The 15,807-nt window shown below is 36.5% G+C and overlaps 2 protein-coding genes across 2 annotated transcripts in view; one reads left to right on the top strand and one right to left on the bottom strand.

Moving 5' to 3' along the window:
- LOC109041095 (midasin) overlaps positions 1-1,318 on the bottom strand; it is a 44,025-nt gene extending 42,707 nt beyond the window's left edge. The window contains exon 1 of the mRNA XM_019057265.2: positions 1,086-1,318. The gene's annotated coding sequence lies outside the window, so the exon portion shown is untranslated. The remainder of the gene's footprint in view (positions 1-1,085) is intronic.
- An 86-nt stretch (positions 1,319-1,404) lies between these two features.
- Positions 1,405-14,100, top strand: LOC109041100 (probable leucine--tRNA ligase, mitochondrial). Its single transcript, XM_019057268.2, has 13 exons — positions 1,405-1,493; positions 2,054-2,143; positions 2,376-2,571; positions 4,153-4,368; positions 5,155-5,397; positions 5,956-6,098; positions 6,776-7,483; positions 8,327-8,493; positions 9,106-9,279; positions 10,894-11,097; positions 11,820-12,058; positions 13,270-13,497; positions 13,862-14,100. The coding sequence occupies exons 3-13, from the start codon at positions 2,473-2,475 to the stop codon at positions 14,093-14,095; spliced, it is 2,655 nt and encodes an 884-aa protein (XP_018912813.2). The 5' UTR covers positions 1,405-1,493; positions 2,054-2,143; positions 2,376-2,472; the 3' UTR covers positions 14,096-14,100.
- Positions 14,101-15,807: the final 1,707 nt, after the last annotated feature.

The following is a 15,807-nucleotide window of genomic DNA, read 5'->3' as shown; positions in this document are numbered from 1 at the left end:
TATCCTCATGCACAAATTTTTTGTGAGGTATTTGTGTTGACTTATTACAGTTTATGATTGAACGGTCAAAACTAAATTAAAAACTCATTAAACAAAAGAAATTTGTATTAAAAGAAACACTTGGCCGCATTTCACCACCATTGGGCGAATCAGAAACAACGATACGTGTATGTTTACATTGAAACCATGATGTAGCCACAAAAGGGCTTTTTTTAGTCCAAACCACAGTGGACCGCAACGGAACGCATCGCTTTTTTAGCGCGATCCAGTGCGTTCCAGTGGAACGCTTGAACCACTCTTCCGAAGTAGGTTGAGGTTGGTTGAACCAGCCCAAACCGCTATCATCGTGTTCCATGCGTTCCACGGATAAAAAAAAGCCCTTAAATCTGTCTATTAGCTTCAATCCAACTGCAACAATATTCTTTCCAGTGAAACATCTCTCAGTCTCCACTTTAAAGTAAACAAAGCTGTTCAGAGCTCACAGCAGGCTAAAAAAGAAGGCAAAGGAGCTAGACAGGCCAGAACCTGCTATGCAGAGCGACATAAATGCAGAATGCTCTGACAAGAAAGAAACGGTGACTGTGAGGCATCCTTTTCCTTGCACAACATGTTACAGCTGCATTGTCAGAGTAAACCTATCTGATTCCATTTCGTTTTCGTGTTTGCAAACGCAACCCAATAGTCCCCATTAACCTCCTGAGATTGTAGAGCGTGTGGTAGAAATGTTGATCATTCATATGTACTTAAACACAATCAGGTAGCATGTATCAGGTGAGTAATTCAACAGTGCTGACCATTTGGAATCGGGTAACTCCATTTGCAAACAGTCCTAAACAGTTTACTTTGACAACGCAGTTTACGTCACTAATGTTGGGCTAGCATTAAGTGGCTCTTGTGTAAAAATTAAACGCATACAATCTGACACGGTGTGAAGATTTCGTTATCGAGGAAAAAACTGAGAGTGAGTATTTCTGCTGGCTGGTGCTTACAAAATCAGAGGATGACAAGTATCGTATCGGTGAAAATTGCAGGGGAACCAAATATTCACACTTTCAAAAGAAGAGAAATTAATGGATACTTCATACCAAGCGCTGTCGCAGAAGTTGATTTGGTTACATTTGCAGAATGACGTTCACTTGGCAAAACTCAAGGGAAATTTTAGATGATTCTATCGGAAGAAGTTTCATGATGAATACCAATTTTTCTTGCAGCTTTGAGAAACGAGATGATTGAAAAAAAAGGACACTTCTCATGTGAGCCAAAAAGGAACTTCACGATTTCTTGGATTGGATTTTGATACGGTTGAATCTGCGACTGTGAGTGACCACGACGTACTGCACGTGGTTAGAATTGTGAGGTTAGCCCTAATCTGTGGGTTAGCCAGCCGCGAAAAATGCAACCGGTTCCGGTCGTGCAGCAAGAAACGTAAACATAACAATTCCGAAAGCTCCTAGTTCGAACTTCGAATTTGAACCACTCACGAAAAACTTAAGGTTAATCTTCAGCTGTAGTTCCGAAAAAATCCACCACGTCGCGCTGCTAAAATCCGACTCCGAAATCAGTGATTATTTAAATATCACAATAGGTATCTTAAATTCTAAGACTCATAAGTTCTAGCAGCATACGTCTGGAATCCTTAGAAACAAACGCGAGCTTTGAAAGTCTAATAATAAAAGCTGTAAATTGATCCCAGTTTCTCTTACGGGATATCTGTAAGTGCGAGAGAGACAGCTCACGGTGGGAGAGAGATATCTGCCAACTGCTGAGAGCGATCAAGCGCGATTGGTTGCATCAAGGTCATCATGCTTAACCCTACTTTTTTCTGGGATCAAATTGCAGAGCTTCAGAAATGACTTTTCACTTTGTTTTTAGGGTCAATAGGAAGAAGAATGTTATAGCTAGAACTTATTTATCTTCGATTTAAACAGAAATTCCTTCAACTTTTATAAAAGCTCAAGGACTCACGTGGTGCTGTACGGACTCTAAAACACAGCGGTGGCGCCCCCTGCGCGGAGAAATTTCTTACTTCACGCAGCTGTAGATACACCTTAAGTTCATCGTGGCCGGCCCTAACGTGACGTGTAAATTAGAAGTTTGTTTTGGAATGGCAATTTCATCACCTAGACCAGCATTCAATCGTCAAGTATTTAAACTTTCACTTTTAAACTGCATCTAGACGGGGGATTTCCGTGCAGTATAACCTCAAAATTTAAGCATGGGGCGGGTCCGGGTCTGTAGGTTTGGTAAATTTGAAAATCTTTGAATCTTAGGTGCATCTGTCCACTTAGTTTCTGTATGATTTTAACAAAGTTGTGTGTCCATTGAGTATGAATTTTCCTGATTGAATTTTCAAATTGATACTTGTACATTCGAAGGTCCCGACTCCTGCCGCAATGGCAGGGTAGGTTTAAGATGACATACTGATCAGACGTAATAAAGTTTCACGCCTACCTTGATATCGTTGACTGAGACATGAAAACTCGGAATGTTTTTCATTGGCTGTCCAACAAGCAAGTACTGTCAGTCGGTCTCTCTTCAGCTACTCAGAGGCACTTTTCGGACAATATCTGGGTAAGAAATATTGTCTAAAACACAGTTTTGATTGAACATTCAAGGTGCATTGTCGAAATTTATTGCTGTGCACTGTTTTGTAACTGAGCTACCCAAAAATCGAACAGCCTGTTTTTCTCTCCATTTAAATCACCTGATTACTTGGGCATCTTTCCGTAAATGTTGGAACATCTTTATCTAATGCCCAACAATAGCTAAAGAGTCTTCGGCACCTTCACTTTAGTTAGTCTTCCAAATCAGAAAACCCCATCAAGTAAGTCTTCTTTGACAATGCACCTCATGAAGAATTTGGTTGTGTGTCTTTGCTACCAAAGTTATCAGAAAGTTCCACCTGTGATAATCTTTTCTTGCATGGTGAGTCCTCCTCTTGTTTCTTTCATATTGAAAGTAGCTACCCACTAAGCTTGATCCAAACGAAACATGGTATTGCTTGAGAAATAGATACTTGTACCTCTAGGCAAATACGTAAGTGATGAGTTAGTAATACAAAAAGTATCATTCACATGAGGACATTTCCCCCGGTAATCTCAACAGAATACTGCTGTGAGGTAACAAATTTTTCCAGGTAGATAATCAAGGAAAGTAAGGAAAGATAAATAATTAAAAACTGTTGACGCTTCACTTATGAACGAATTCAGTTTGAGCAGGGCTTTGAGTAAAAGCGAGAAGATGAGACAATAGAAGCAAGTAAAAAAATCTTCCAGTTTTTTGTAGGATCAATATTGTAACTGTAGCAAAATATACAATCCCAGGAGGACAAACATCTCAAAATCAAGAGCTGTGCTTAAAATTCTAAGAATGTAGGCAGTACGTACCTACTCTAGGAAAAGTGGAACCAGTAAAAACAGATTGTTCTTAGTATGTTTTTCCGAATGAAGTATGTATCTATCCACTTAATAAGTAAAGTAACAGGACAAGTTCATATTTGCATGATGTTCAGAAACAAGAATGAAAGAATCACTAATTCTGATTTTTGAAAAGGAAGAAAAAACTTTCAGTTTTTTATTTTAACATCACTTAATAGAATAAAGATAATCTCCTGAAAGTCCAGTCGCTCAAGAGGATTGCTACTTCCGAGAGAAAGGTCATATGTTCCAGATTCTCCCCAAGATCGAGATGGTGTGCGATATAAGTATTGCATGAATCAAGTTATTTTCCTTGACAGATTTTGACTTAGTGGCCAAAAAGAAAGACATTAGCTCCTATGCTTGATCTTAAAGAATCACTCTTACTAAAAAAAATAGCAAAATTCACCAAAACAAAAGGAGGATTTTTTTTAAATAGAAATCAACCTTAGTATCAAATGGGACTTTTTATTCCAAGGAAGAATCTTGCCTTCATTTCTCTGAAATTACCAATTTTTTTGGTTGAGAATGATCCTTTAGACTCACGTGTAGGGGCTTTTGTCATTTGATTGGCCAAAAAGTCAAAATCTGCTGAGACCTTTTACTCAATTGATGCAATATACACACAAGTTTGACCATGTCGAGAACCTGGAAGAATCACCTATATATTTTCCTATTTAATTTTTGTGTGTCAATATCTGAAGAAAGTTTACTATATTTTGTTTTGTTTTTTTAGGCTCAAAAGCTGGATGTACAGCTGATGAAAGAAATTGAGTCACGCTGGAGTAAAAAAGTCAACTCAAGGCAATTAGATGGGAAGAATGAAGCTAAAGACAAGTACTATATACTACCAATGTTCCCTTACTCATCAGGAGATTTTCACATGGGCCACATCAGGACTTATGTAATCAGTGATACATTATCTCGATTCCATCAGATGACAGGAAAAAATGTAAGTTTGGCTCCCAATCAAAAATTTTTACGGGAATTAAAGCATCGCCTCAAAAGTGCCAATTTCATAGTCTGGAATGAGTATTCATAGGTTTCAAATTTGAATTAGGTACAATTATTGTGTCGTGTTTGAGTGATTTTTGGGAAAAATTACTGTCATGTCGATCATTTTTTTTTTTTTCAAATATCTTTTCCAGTTTGATTTTTCCTCTAGTTCCATAAACTTCTCCTGAAGATTTCAGCAAATGAAAATCCCCGATCCTATCAAAACTTAAAGTTTGTGAAGGATCCTTAAAAAAGGACATTCTTCAAAAGAACGATCCTCAAGGACATTTTAAATAGTCAATCCTCATGTATCACTTTCATTATAAAGAAAAAATGAGGGGATTATAAAAATCGGTCAAGCTGGATCTTGCCCTCATCATTTCTAAACACTCAATGGCAAGTTAAAATTTCTTAGTGCCAACAGATATGGGTAAAGACCCTTAGTTGGTGCTAGAAATGTTCTTATTCTCATGTCTTGTCAGCATTTTATATGACAAACAACATAAATATGTGAAGAAAAAGTTTAAGCTAAAAGTGAAAAAACAATTTTTTATGATCCTTCATTATCAAAAGTTAAACAAAAAATCACATCTATTCAGGATTGAACTAATGAGTAAAAAAGTCGTGAATTTCAATAATTTCCAACTTAATATTATTTCACAAGTCTGCTAAAATATTGGAAGTCTTAAAAACTTATGAAAAACAAAAAAGCCACCCTAATAAGTATTTTTCTCTTTGGTAGGTACTGCAACCAATTGGCTGGGATGCATTTGGTCTCCCGGCAGAAAATGCTTCGATTGAACGTCATATTCCAGTTGATAAATGGGCAAAGAGTGACGTTGAGAACATGAAATCCCAGCTTCAGAGTTTTCGGTTCAATTTTGACTGGGATTTAGAAATTAACACTTGCTTTCCAAATTATTATAGATGGACGCAACACATATTCTTAAAGTTATTCCATGCAGGTCTCGTGTATCAAAAAGAAGTAAGTATGTAGTTTACAAGAAAATTGAAAAGAAATTCAGTTTAGAAAAATAAATTTTCCCCAGCTCTCATCGATATCCATCTGCAACTCTCATGGAAATGGCAAAGGGGAGGATGCTAATGGTCAATGAGCTTGACAAAGCCAGTGTATCAATAAATCCTCAAGGCGATACATTTGCATAGGTCAATGCAAGACCAGTTCAGTGGATTGTTTCCACATATGTAATGGATCATTAGATGAGGTATGAATTTTAGCATTCTAGTACATGTGCACTCTTTAAAAATTCATACAGAATACAACTTGCCCAACAAAAATTCCAGATATTAACTCCTAATCAAGATATTAACATTTTTATTTAGCACTGGTTAGATGCCTGATAATGGCATCTGGTTGACGCAGAGGAATTTAAAGGCATTATCTTATTATTTTTTATGATTTTGTGCTGCATATTTTTTATTTTTAACACAGTACAGAGCTCTGCTAATATTTATGTTCTGACCTCAAAAAATTCAGCTGTTTTTTTTTCATGATTTCTAATTTTCATTTATTCCTGAACAGGCCCTAGTCAATTGGGATCCTTTAGATGAAACTGCACTGTCTGATGAACAAGTTGATGAAGACGGTAAATCTTGGAGAACAGGTGTCAAAGTAGAAAAAAAAATTCTGAAACAATGGTTTGTCAAAACAACCGCTTTTGCCAAGTAAGTAGGTTGCATCTGTTGTAGGTTCTAAATCCAAAAACAGGTTATTTCTCTTAAGTATGTTTAATTTCAAAATTCTCAATCCATCCACAGTGTTCTACTTTGAATTTCGATGAGAGATCATGTATTGTGATGCTAGGATTTTAACTTTGTTTAATAGTCCAATCAGTGTTTGGAGGGAAGACGGGGAGATCTGGAAAATAATGTAGCTTAAACCTAGATATTGAATGAGACCGGTTTGCATTTCATGGGAGGAATTTTTTGCCCTACAATTGCAGGGACTATAGTATCTAGACCATTACAATTGTAAAGCTGTTTAATTTTTTTAGGAGTCGCAGATTTCCTGTCATGTTATGCTTCTTTATATGAGGCTTGAACATCGTTTTTGTGCAAAATTTTATGTAATTATTCTTTGTCCTTTTTCTTTTTAAGAGTATTTTCTGAAAAATTTCGTACAAAACTGTTAAGTGGTTGTATTTTAAAAAATGAAATACCAGAGGAAGTTTTGAAACATTGTAATCGAGATATGTAGTCATGTAGTTTCACCAACGACATCTTCATCTTACCTCTACTTTTCTTCCTTGATACTCAATCATATAATATTAAAGGCAAATTAGGTACTCAAATTCATCATTTTCCAGTTCAAAACTCAATTCTTCTCCATTAATTTTCCACAGAAGTCTGTATGATGGCCTTGACGAAACTGTCCTAAATAAAGCAAATGATGTTCATGTCATGCAGAGGGACTGGATAGGCGAATGCGATGGCTATAGTTTCAACTTCAATCTGGTCTCAGGGAACCATAAAATGCAAAAATTCATCACTGTTTGGACACGGCACCCAGAACATCTCAACAATATTCAGTATCTCACTGTTTTGCCTGGAAGCATGCTGGACCATATGGAACCAACTCAAGATTGGAATAAAAACCGCCGCCTCTCAATTCAAGCTGCAAACCCTATCAATGGTAGCACTATCCCAATTTTTGTCAATGACACTGTTACCTATGAAGAGTGCCAGGACGTCAAAGCTGGCATTCCAGAAATTTTCCTAGAAGACCATGTTTTTGCTCAGGAAAATGAGATTGAGATCAAAAAAATTGACCCTGTATTCTCAACTAAAGAGGAGATTTGTAACTATGCTATGGAGAAGAATATTGGTGGCTACCCTGTCAGCTCAAAATTAAAAGATTGGCTGATATCGCGACAAAGGTATTGGGGGACTCCGATTCCTCTTGTTTTCTGTAGCAATTGTGTTGGCCCTCAGCCTATTCCGTATGATCTGCTTCCAGTCCGTTTGCCGCATACAAACAAAATAAACATGAATACAAGAGCAATCACTCCCTTGGAAAGTGCAAGTAGCTGGGTTCGTACGAAATGCCCCAGGTAATTTTTCCTCTCTTTCTTTGGTCAGCTACTTAATACTTTGTGAATCATTCTCTCCATCAATTTTACTTTTTTTGGAGCAGTAAGATATTCTCTTTTCTTTTCTCGATTAGAATGTCTCAAATTTTTGATGAATGAATGGATTTAACTAGAATCAGCCCAGCTGCATGTATATATTGTTCAACATCTTCTCGTCTTTTTTTTTTTTCATCCTCCATTATTCTGGGTTAATTCTGCATCATTCAGCGCAAATAATCTTCTGCAAATTTCAAGTATTGATCCTTTGGGATCAATTAAAACTTTGAACGTGAAAAAGGAATTCAAGGGAAGTGTTGTTAGAGTTTGCTGGTGTTGTTGCCAGCTTTAGAAATGAAATGACATGGATTGAAATCTTGATGCAATCATTCCGAGAAAATTGGAAACCTTCCCATGTATCAAACTATAAGTTGATGTTTTTGGACCCAAAAGCGATTTTGTTGGACCCAAATCGATTTTTGATTTTTTTTTGTTCTAAGCATTGGCAGTTCCCATCTTTTGCCTGATTTTTTCACAAATTATCTTTTCGGAAAAAGTCATAATTTTGCCGAAGATGCTAGCATGTTTGGTGAAATAAAAGTAATAAATTCATCTGTATCTGAAGGAAAATGACTGACTTTGTAAATACCTGAACTTATAGTGATTCACATTGTAATTGATTAAAAAGTCTGTTGGTGGTGACACAGGTCAAGCTAGAAATAAATACAAGCGAAAAATAAATCTTGAACCGTACATTTTGTGCATACAAACTCTGAAGGAAGCCAAGGTTTTCCTTGTAACTGATTACTATCTTCTGTGTTCTCACAGCTGTGGTGGGCCGGCAAAGCGCGTAACCGATACTATGGACACATTCTTTGATTCCAGTTGGTATTACCTCAGGTATCTGGATGTTTCCAATGAGAAAGTTCCTTTCGACCCCAAAGTAGTGCAGAGTCTTCTCCCTGTGGATGTGTACGTTTGTAGTAAAGAACATGGTTGGTATTTTCATCTTTTGTGATCACTTCACTGTCGGTTAGAGTCAAAATTCAGCTCTGAAGTATTCCCATGAAGCAGAACACACTAGTCACAACTCAAAGATTAACTTAAAATTATGTACCTACTGTTAAAGTAACAATTTTTTACCCTCTCATAAGTCTTTTATGTTTTGTTATACTTTGCTGTAACTTCCAAAATGGGAATGCAATGCTGGATCTGTATGCGCGGTAGAACATGGCAGAACATGATTGGCATTTTGACCATTAAACGATTAATTTGACATTTGTCACGAAAAACTGCACAGTAAATTAAAATAATATGATGATTCTTCTATCAAACAAATTTCCATTTGATTTTTGAAGAATTGTCAATTTATTGTCATGAATTCAAACCTTCTGCCTCACAAAGCAGCATGAATCTTCTTTTTACAGTCATGAGTCAAGTTGACAAAATGATAGCTAGTTGATTGTTTCAGTTTCTAGTTTCTAGTTTTTAACACTGCATTGTTCTTGATAAATTTGCTTTGAAATCATTATTTCATTGCAAAAATTTGCATTTTTCTGTAGGTAAATGCTTTCTGAGCTCATTTTTGTTTTTTGTTTCCTCTCTAGCCATTTTGCACCTATACTATGCAAGGTTCATGAGCCACTTTCTTCATTCTATTGGCTGGGTGCCAAATAAAGAGCCTTTTCAAAAGCTTCTCACCCCAGGGAAGTTGAAAGCCAAGACTTACAAATTTGAGCGTAGTGGAGACTATGTAAAAAAATCTGAAGTGAAAGTTGCAGGTTTGTATTCTTATATGTATTTTGAAGTTCAAATATCATTAAATATACAGAAAAATTATTTAGAAAAGTAATGAAACAGCCAAAAAAATAGTCGTAGAATCTCTCAGAGTGCTCTGTTAATATTTAATAGTTGGTTGTAATGCTCAAGGAATGGGTCTGTTGCAAACTTCTGCTAGAGCAAAAATAAGAGTTGTGCCTTATAGATGATAACTCAAAAATCTCGATGAGCGCATCGACAAACTCTGAAATGCACTCCTAATTTCACAATCTGCGCAAGAAATTAGCGATTTTTTAAGCTCCCCGCTTCGAAAAGGATACTCCAGCACAGGTGAAAATTTCGTTAGAGGAGTCGTTCCATTCGATCTCTGCTCAACATGGCCGACGCTTCCGCGCGCAAGTTGAGGAGAGCACAAGGTCAATCGAGGCGGATATCTATCAACGCGAGAAAAATGTGAATTAAACACACCGATTGTTATCAGGTGGTTAGAAGGTTAGAGTAATCGTCCTGTCACATGTGTTTTGGCGGATTGGCGTCGGCTTTGTAGAATATTGCGTAGTATCCTTGCGAGCAGGGGTTCGATGGAATGACTCCTCTAACGAAATATTCACCTGTGCAATGGTATCATTTTTGAAGAGGGAAGCTCGAAAAAACGCAAAGTTCTTATGCAAACTGTGAAGTAAGGAATGCATTTCAGACTTTTCCGATGTGCTCATCGTGATTTTTGAACCATTTTCTACTATTAACAACTCTTATTTTTGCTCTAGCAAAAGTCTGCAACAGGCTTATTGACTCAAAACCGTCAAAAAATTTTAAATTTTAAATAAAAGTTAAGCATGTGTGATCTTCATGTTTTTGTCAAAAATCCTTTCTATTGTATGATGGTATTTCTTGACATCATAAGATAATGGAAATTGTCAATGTCCAGCATTTTAATGATAGAATATGAAATTCAGGAAAAACGAAAGGCCTTGTCCACACGAGCGCAGTTCGCGGAACTTATTCCGAGGAACTTGTTCCCGGAACAAGTTTTAGCTGAGCTAAAAACTTATTCCTCCAAAACCCGGAACTTCCCCCGTACTCCGAGCTTCTACATATGTTTCTTTTGATGTGAATTTATTTGTTTTTGTTTTTTACGTCCTTTACATGTCTTGACATTTATTTTTGTTACTTTGGCGGCTGTAATAGTCCATTATTTTGCGATAATTGTATAGTTTTATTGAAGTTCCGGTTTCAGTTGGGGCGAACTCGTGTGGACATTATGCCTCGTTTCAAGGAATAAGTTCGGGGAACTGAGCAGTTCGTCGAATAAGTTCCTCGAACGGCGCTCGTGTGGACAGGGCCTCAAAAGAAGAAGTTAGAACGTAGAAGTTTAGTGTACGTCAGTACACTAAACTTCTATAAAGTCATCAAAGTATCTCGTTTGGGAGTTGATTTCAGTAATTTTCATCGCGCAAATTGTGTTCTATGTGTAATTTTGAAAAGGAAAGATGTATCAGAATGCTTAAATTCGTATCTTGTCCAATGGTCCATTAGAGGATTGGAATTATCAAGAAGCAGGTAGGTTAGTAGGAAATTTGAACAAAGTACTTTATATATCTTTTGACTTCGTCCAGGACCAGGGTCAGGACCAGGACAATTGCATGGTTATCACAAAGCATCAAACGAGAAAGTGAAAATTGACTGGGAGGAAATGAGTGAATCAAAAAGAAACAGTGTGGATCCTGCTCAAGTGGTGGCAGAATATGGCATTGACACAACTAGGCTCATGGTTCTCTATTATTCGGCACCCACACATGACAAGCTGTGGATTACTGGAGGTATGTTTTTCATACAACTTTCTTCAACCCTTGAATACCCCCATGGTGTCAAAATTGTGACAGTGGCATTAAGGTCCTCCTCTGAGACCAGTTTGTATTTTATTGATTTTAACTCAACAAATAATTAATATCCTCCGATATGGAAAAAAAAAATGTTGTTAATGTTGGTTGAATATCTCAAAATTTTAAGGAAAAATCTAATTAATGTTTTGCCAAAATTAAGTTTTTATCTGGGGAAATTTGGCAACATACAATTGTTCATAATGGAACTCAGCCCTAATAGCCTCTCAAAGAAAGTAGCAGAAATTCTATGAGGAACGGTTTTGTAAATACAGAAAAATTCTTCTTGAAAAAATTAAAAATTCAGATCACCATTCGAAACAAGTTCAGTGGTATGTTAGCCATAACCAATGGCTCTTTTTTCTTGGATTTGTCACCAATAGCTCTCATTAATGCTGTTTTTCTTTCCTCTTCTTTACTCTTGTAGTTTTTCTTTCTCAAATTAGCAGGGGCGGGCTTGGACCCAAAAAGTTATCAGAAAATTCAGACTTAGACTTCCTGTTTTGCCCCATGGCCAGAGATGGCCTCTGCAAATTAGTTTGGCAATGATTTATTTTTTTAGTTGCTTCTCTGAAATTTTTGGAAATATTAGCTTTCTTTGGAGAAGCTTCTCTTTATTTGTTTAAGTTTTTTCTAAGACTAGTTCATTTCCTGTTCTGCAGAATTTAAATCAATCCTAGATTGGCAGCGCAAAGCCTGGCAAATCGTCAAGAATTTTATGAGGATCCGTGATAGGCAAACTCCTGTCAGAAGCATAGACGAAGCTAAACTGCCAATGGATGAAGAGATGATGTATAATGAACGTAACAGCTTCATCAAATCTGTTTGGCACCTTTATTCAGAACTGCATCTGTTCAATACTATAATTTCCAAATTTCACAAAATGTTTACTCTCTTAAGTGTAAGTAATCTGGAGATAATCTTGAAAATTGTTCCAAAACTTTCAAAAGCTGTTTAAGAACAGTGGATCTGAAATTTTTCTTATAATGATTCATGAAACAAGTCATGGAATGCAAAGTCCCTTATTCATCAAATTTAGGTCTGAAGACACCCTTTTCTGTCATGAAACATACTTTTCTCCTAAACCTTAAATAGTCCTTTAAAAAAAAAAAAAAAAAAAAAAAAAAAAATATCGTGGGAAGTGGTGCAGTTTTAAAAAAGGATAGTCAGATCAACATGATGGCTCTAAGCCCAATTTTTGGCACTGAGGGTGACAAAGAAAGAAGCTTCAATACGAAATGAAGAACAACAGTACATATTTCCTCATCGAAATTTTACGTAAAACATGATGAACGTATCAAAATTTTCCAAATTCAACTCACAGAATGGAAAATGACCGTTTTAGTCCTCGCCGATTCACACTTCCCGATCACAGAAAAGCCGAAGTCCACTCGAGTCAAATTGATTACTGGTGTAGTTTCGGTGCATCTAACAAAGAAATAATTTTTCTGTGCTCTTTTTGACTAGCTCAAAGGTATGTTACATCAGGAGAGGATGGACATTTGTCCACAATTGAGCTCTAGTTATTTGCCCAACATACAAGTTGATTTCTTTACCTAATTTGGCGTACGTTGATTGTGTTATTTTTTTTTTTTTTTTTTTTTTTTTTTTTTTTTTTTTTTTTTTTTTTTTTTTGCGAGCGGGGAAGTTTAAATTTACTGCTTATAATGTGATCATTTATTTCTCTTATGAACCAATTTTGAAACTTTTCGATACTTTCAATGTGTTTTTCTTGAAACTTTGATGAGAAAAAATTTACTGCCGTGTTTAATTTCTTATCCTATCCAGTGGTCTATTGATGATTACTTGTTAAGGATCAAAATCAAGCCAAGTTTGTCAACATATTTAACATCACTAACAGAAAAGCCTAAGAGAGAAGATTTTTCATTCTCGTAAATCTCAATAAGTGGTGTTTAGGAAGATCAGTTTTTAACTTTCCATTGTCGTATCAAGTCATTATTTTAGAGAGAATCAAGCTGATTCTTTCCAAAGTTTGTTCCATCTATCCCAGGAAAATCTATAAAGAATACATACAATCAACATTTTCCATTTTCATGACCCTCCTCTCTTAGCGAACAAAGATAAGGAATACGTTGTCCTGCTATTTTTCAGAATTGTTCCAATGCATCAATCCGTTCTGGTAAAGAATTTGAGCGAGCCCTCGCAGAAATGATCATTTTAATGGCTCCGATGGCTCCCCACTTTGCTGCCCAGCTGTGGCAAGGTATAGCCTTAGTTCCTTACAGACTCAATGAGAATGAGTTCAATTGGTCTGGGACTGTTTTCGAACAGAAGTGGCCTGTTGTTGATGACAATTTTCCCATGTACTTGATTGTGCAGGTAAGATAATTTTCGTACATTTTATTTACAATATTTAATCCATATTTCCCCTTTTTTATGTACTTGAATGAAAAGAGGCTCATTTGCAGCAGAGATTTCTTCTCTAGAAATTCCTTGACATTTCCCAGACTTTTGCTAAATTAAGTTAAATTTTCTGACATTTGAGGTTATGTGAGATGGTTATAAGGACATTTAAATTGCAATTTCCCAACTCAAACCCGTGTTTGTCACCTGTAATTTGTCATCTAAAATGTCCATCACGTTCTGAAAAGCAAATGAAGAGGATTTAAATAATTTTTCCTGATACTTTCGTCTTTTTCCCGGATACCTCATTGATTACAGCTTTTATACCGAATATTTTCAGGTGGACAATGATATGAAGCACCGGTTCACCATTACTAATGCTGAACTTCGACTGATAACCAAAGAACAAGCCATAGAGAAAGCTAAAAGTCTACCACGTCTGCAAGAGATTCTTACAGTAGCCGAAGTCCTTGGAACTTCTTATCATGCAATAGAGAATTCTGATCATACTATTAACTTTAAAACCAAGTTTAGTCATAGGAGGAGTGAATCTGAGTCAATAAAACAAAGTTGATTTTTCGCACTTGTTCAATTTTCTACACCCATTTTCTTTCCTTTTTGTGTGATGGAGTCCAGTTAATGTACAACGCTTAATCAATAATTATACAACGCCTTGGTTTTTGAAATAGCTCTCACTTTGGTAAAGGGATCCTCAAGGTGAGCAAAAAAATTGATTATCAATTCCACAGCTTGGAGAAGGGATCAATTCTGCAATATTTAGCGAAAATTGTCCCTCTTGGAGTGTCTTTAAGTCGGGAAACTACTAATAAAATCGCAAAAAGGAAATGCAGTTAGATTTTGCCGTTGTTGTCATCAACTCTTGACACATTGAACCACAAATGTAGGAAACGAAATTAAGCACCATAATGCAAGTTTTCTAATGGATATTTTCAGTAGAATACAATTACTTACTTACTTACTAACGGCGCTACAGCCCTGGGTGGGCTTTGGCCTCCATAACGATTCCTCTCCACATCCCTCTATCTTTGATTTTTTCACTCCATCCTTTTATTTGCATTTTCTTCAGGTCTTGCTCAACTCCGTCTAGCCACCGAAGCCCAGGTCTTCCTCTCTTTCTTGCTGACAATATTTTAGCTTTCAGCACCTTCTTCGGCATCCTTTCTTCTTCCATTCTTTGTTCATGACCAAGCCAGCTTATCCTTTGCGATTTGATAAACCTTACGATATCTTCATTTTCTAGGATCATTTCTATTTCTCGTTCCAGGTTGCCATTGAAATTTCTTCGGCTTTACCATTTTTCTTTTTTTCCGATGATCCATACTCGTTTGGTCGATTTCTCCGTTGATTCCATGTGTACCGAGGCATCGTTATGCTTTTCGTAGCTAGGGTTTTTTTACATGATAGGGTTGCGTGGTAGGGTTGCTCTACGCACAACCCTCCTCCTTTACCTGGGCTTGGGACCAGCTAGAAGTGACCATCTCAACCCTAAGCGGAGTTAGTAGAATACAATGGACGCAGAAAAAATGTCCAATTTTAATTCATAATTGAGAGTATAACGGTTCTTGTCTACATTTATTCACACTTCTCGCTCATGTAAAAGCCGTAGTCTACATACTTGAGTCAAACCCTGCACCCTGCACTAAACTAATTTTGGTATATTTTATGATGGAAGAATTTAAAGTGTACTGTCTTTTTTTTGACAAGATTTCAAGGTAACTTGTACCAAAAGAGGAAGGAAATGTGTGTGAACCGAGGTCTTGTTATTTTCCAAACGTATAGGTTGATTTCAATGCCTAACTTGGCCTACACTGATCATTGTTTTTCCACGAGCAGAAGGTTGGAATTTACTGTTTAAAATATCAAATTAAAACCCTTTAGGTTCTTATGGATTCATTTTGGAAGTTTTCGATACATTCAATGTTCTCAGCAAAAAATTTTGATAAGAAATCATGTGGTGTAACGCTTAATTTCTTATACTACCTGGGCTCATTCATTCCAAATGCTTTTAATTTCATTGATAGTGCAAATTACGACCTGACTTTTCGACCCAATGTTATTAAGAGGATTAGAGTGTGTTCCGCACCAGAAACTGAAAATCGGAATTTTTACTGTTCTGATGATTTGAGTTTCCATCCTAAGGACCGATTTGTCTGATACCACCACAAACTATCTTCTGGACAGATGACAAAAAATTGAACTTTAAAGTGATGGAAAACTCCTTGAATTATGGTTTTATGGTTTCTTGTTATCAAAAGGAGCCACTGA

This window comes from Bemisia tabaci, chromosome 1 (assembly GCF_918797505.1).
Source record: "Bemisia tabaci chromosome 1, PGI_BMITA_v3".
In the NCBI taxonomy this organism is placed as follows: Eukaryota; Metazoa; Arthropoda; class Insecta; order Hemiptera; family Aleyrodidae; genus Bemisia; species Bemisia tabaci.
This window is presented reverse-complemented; position numbering and strand designations above follow the sequence as displayed.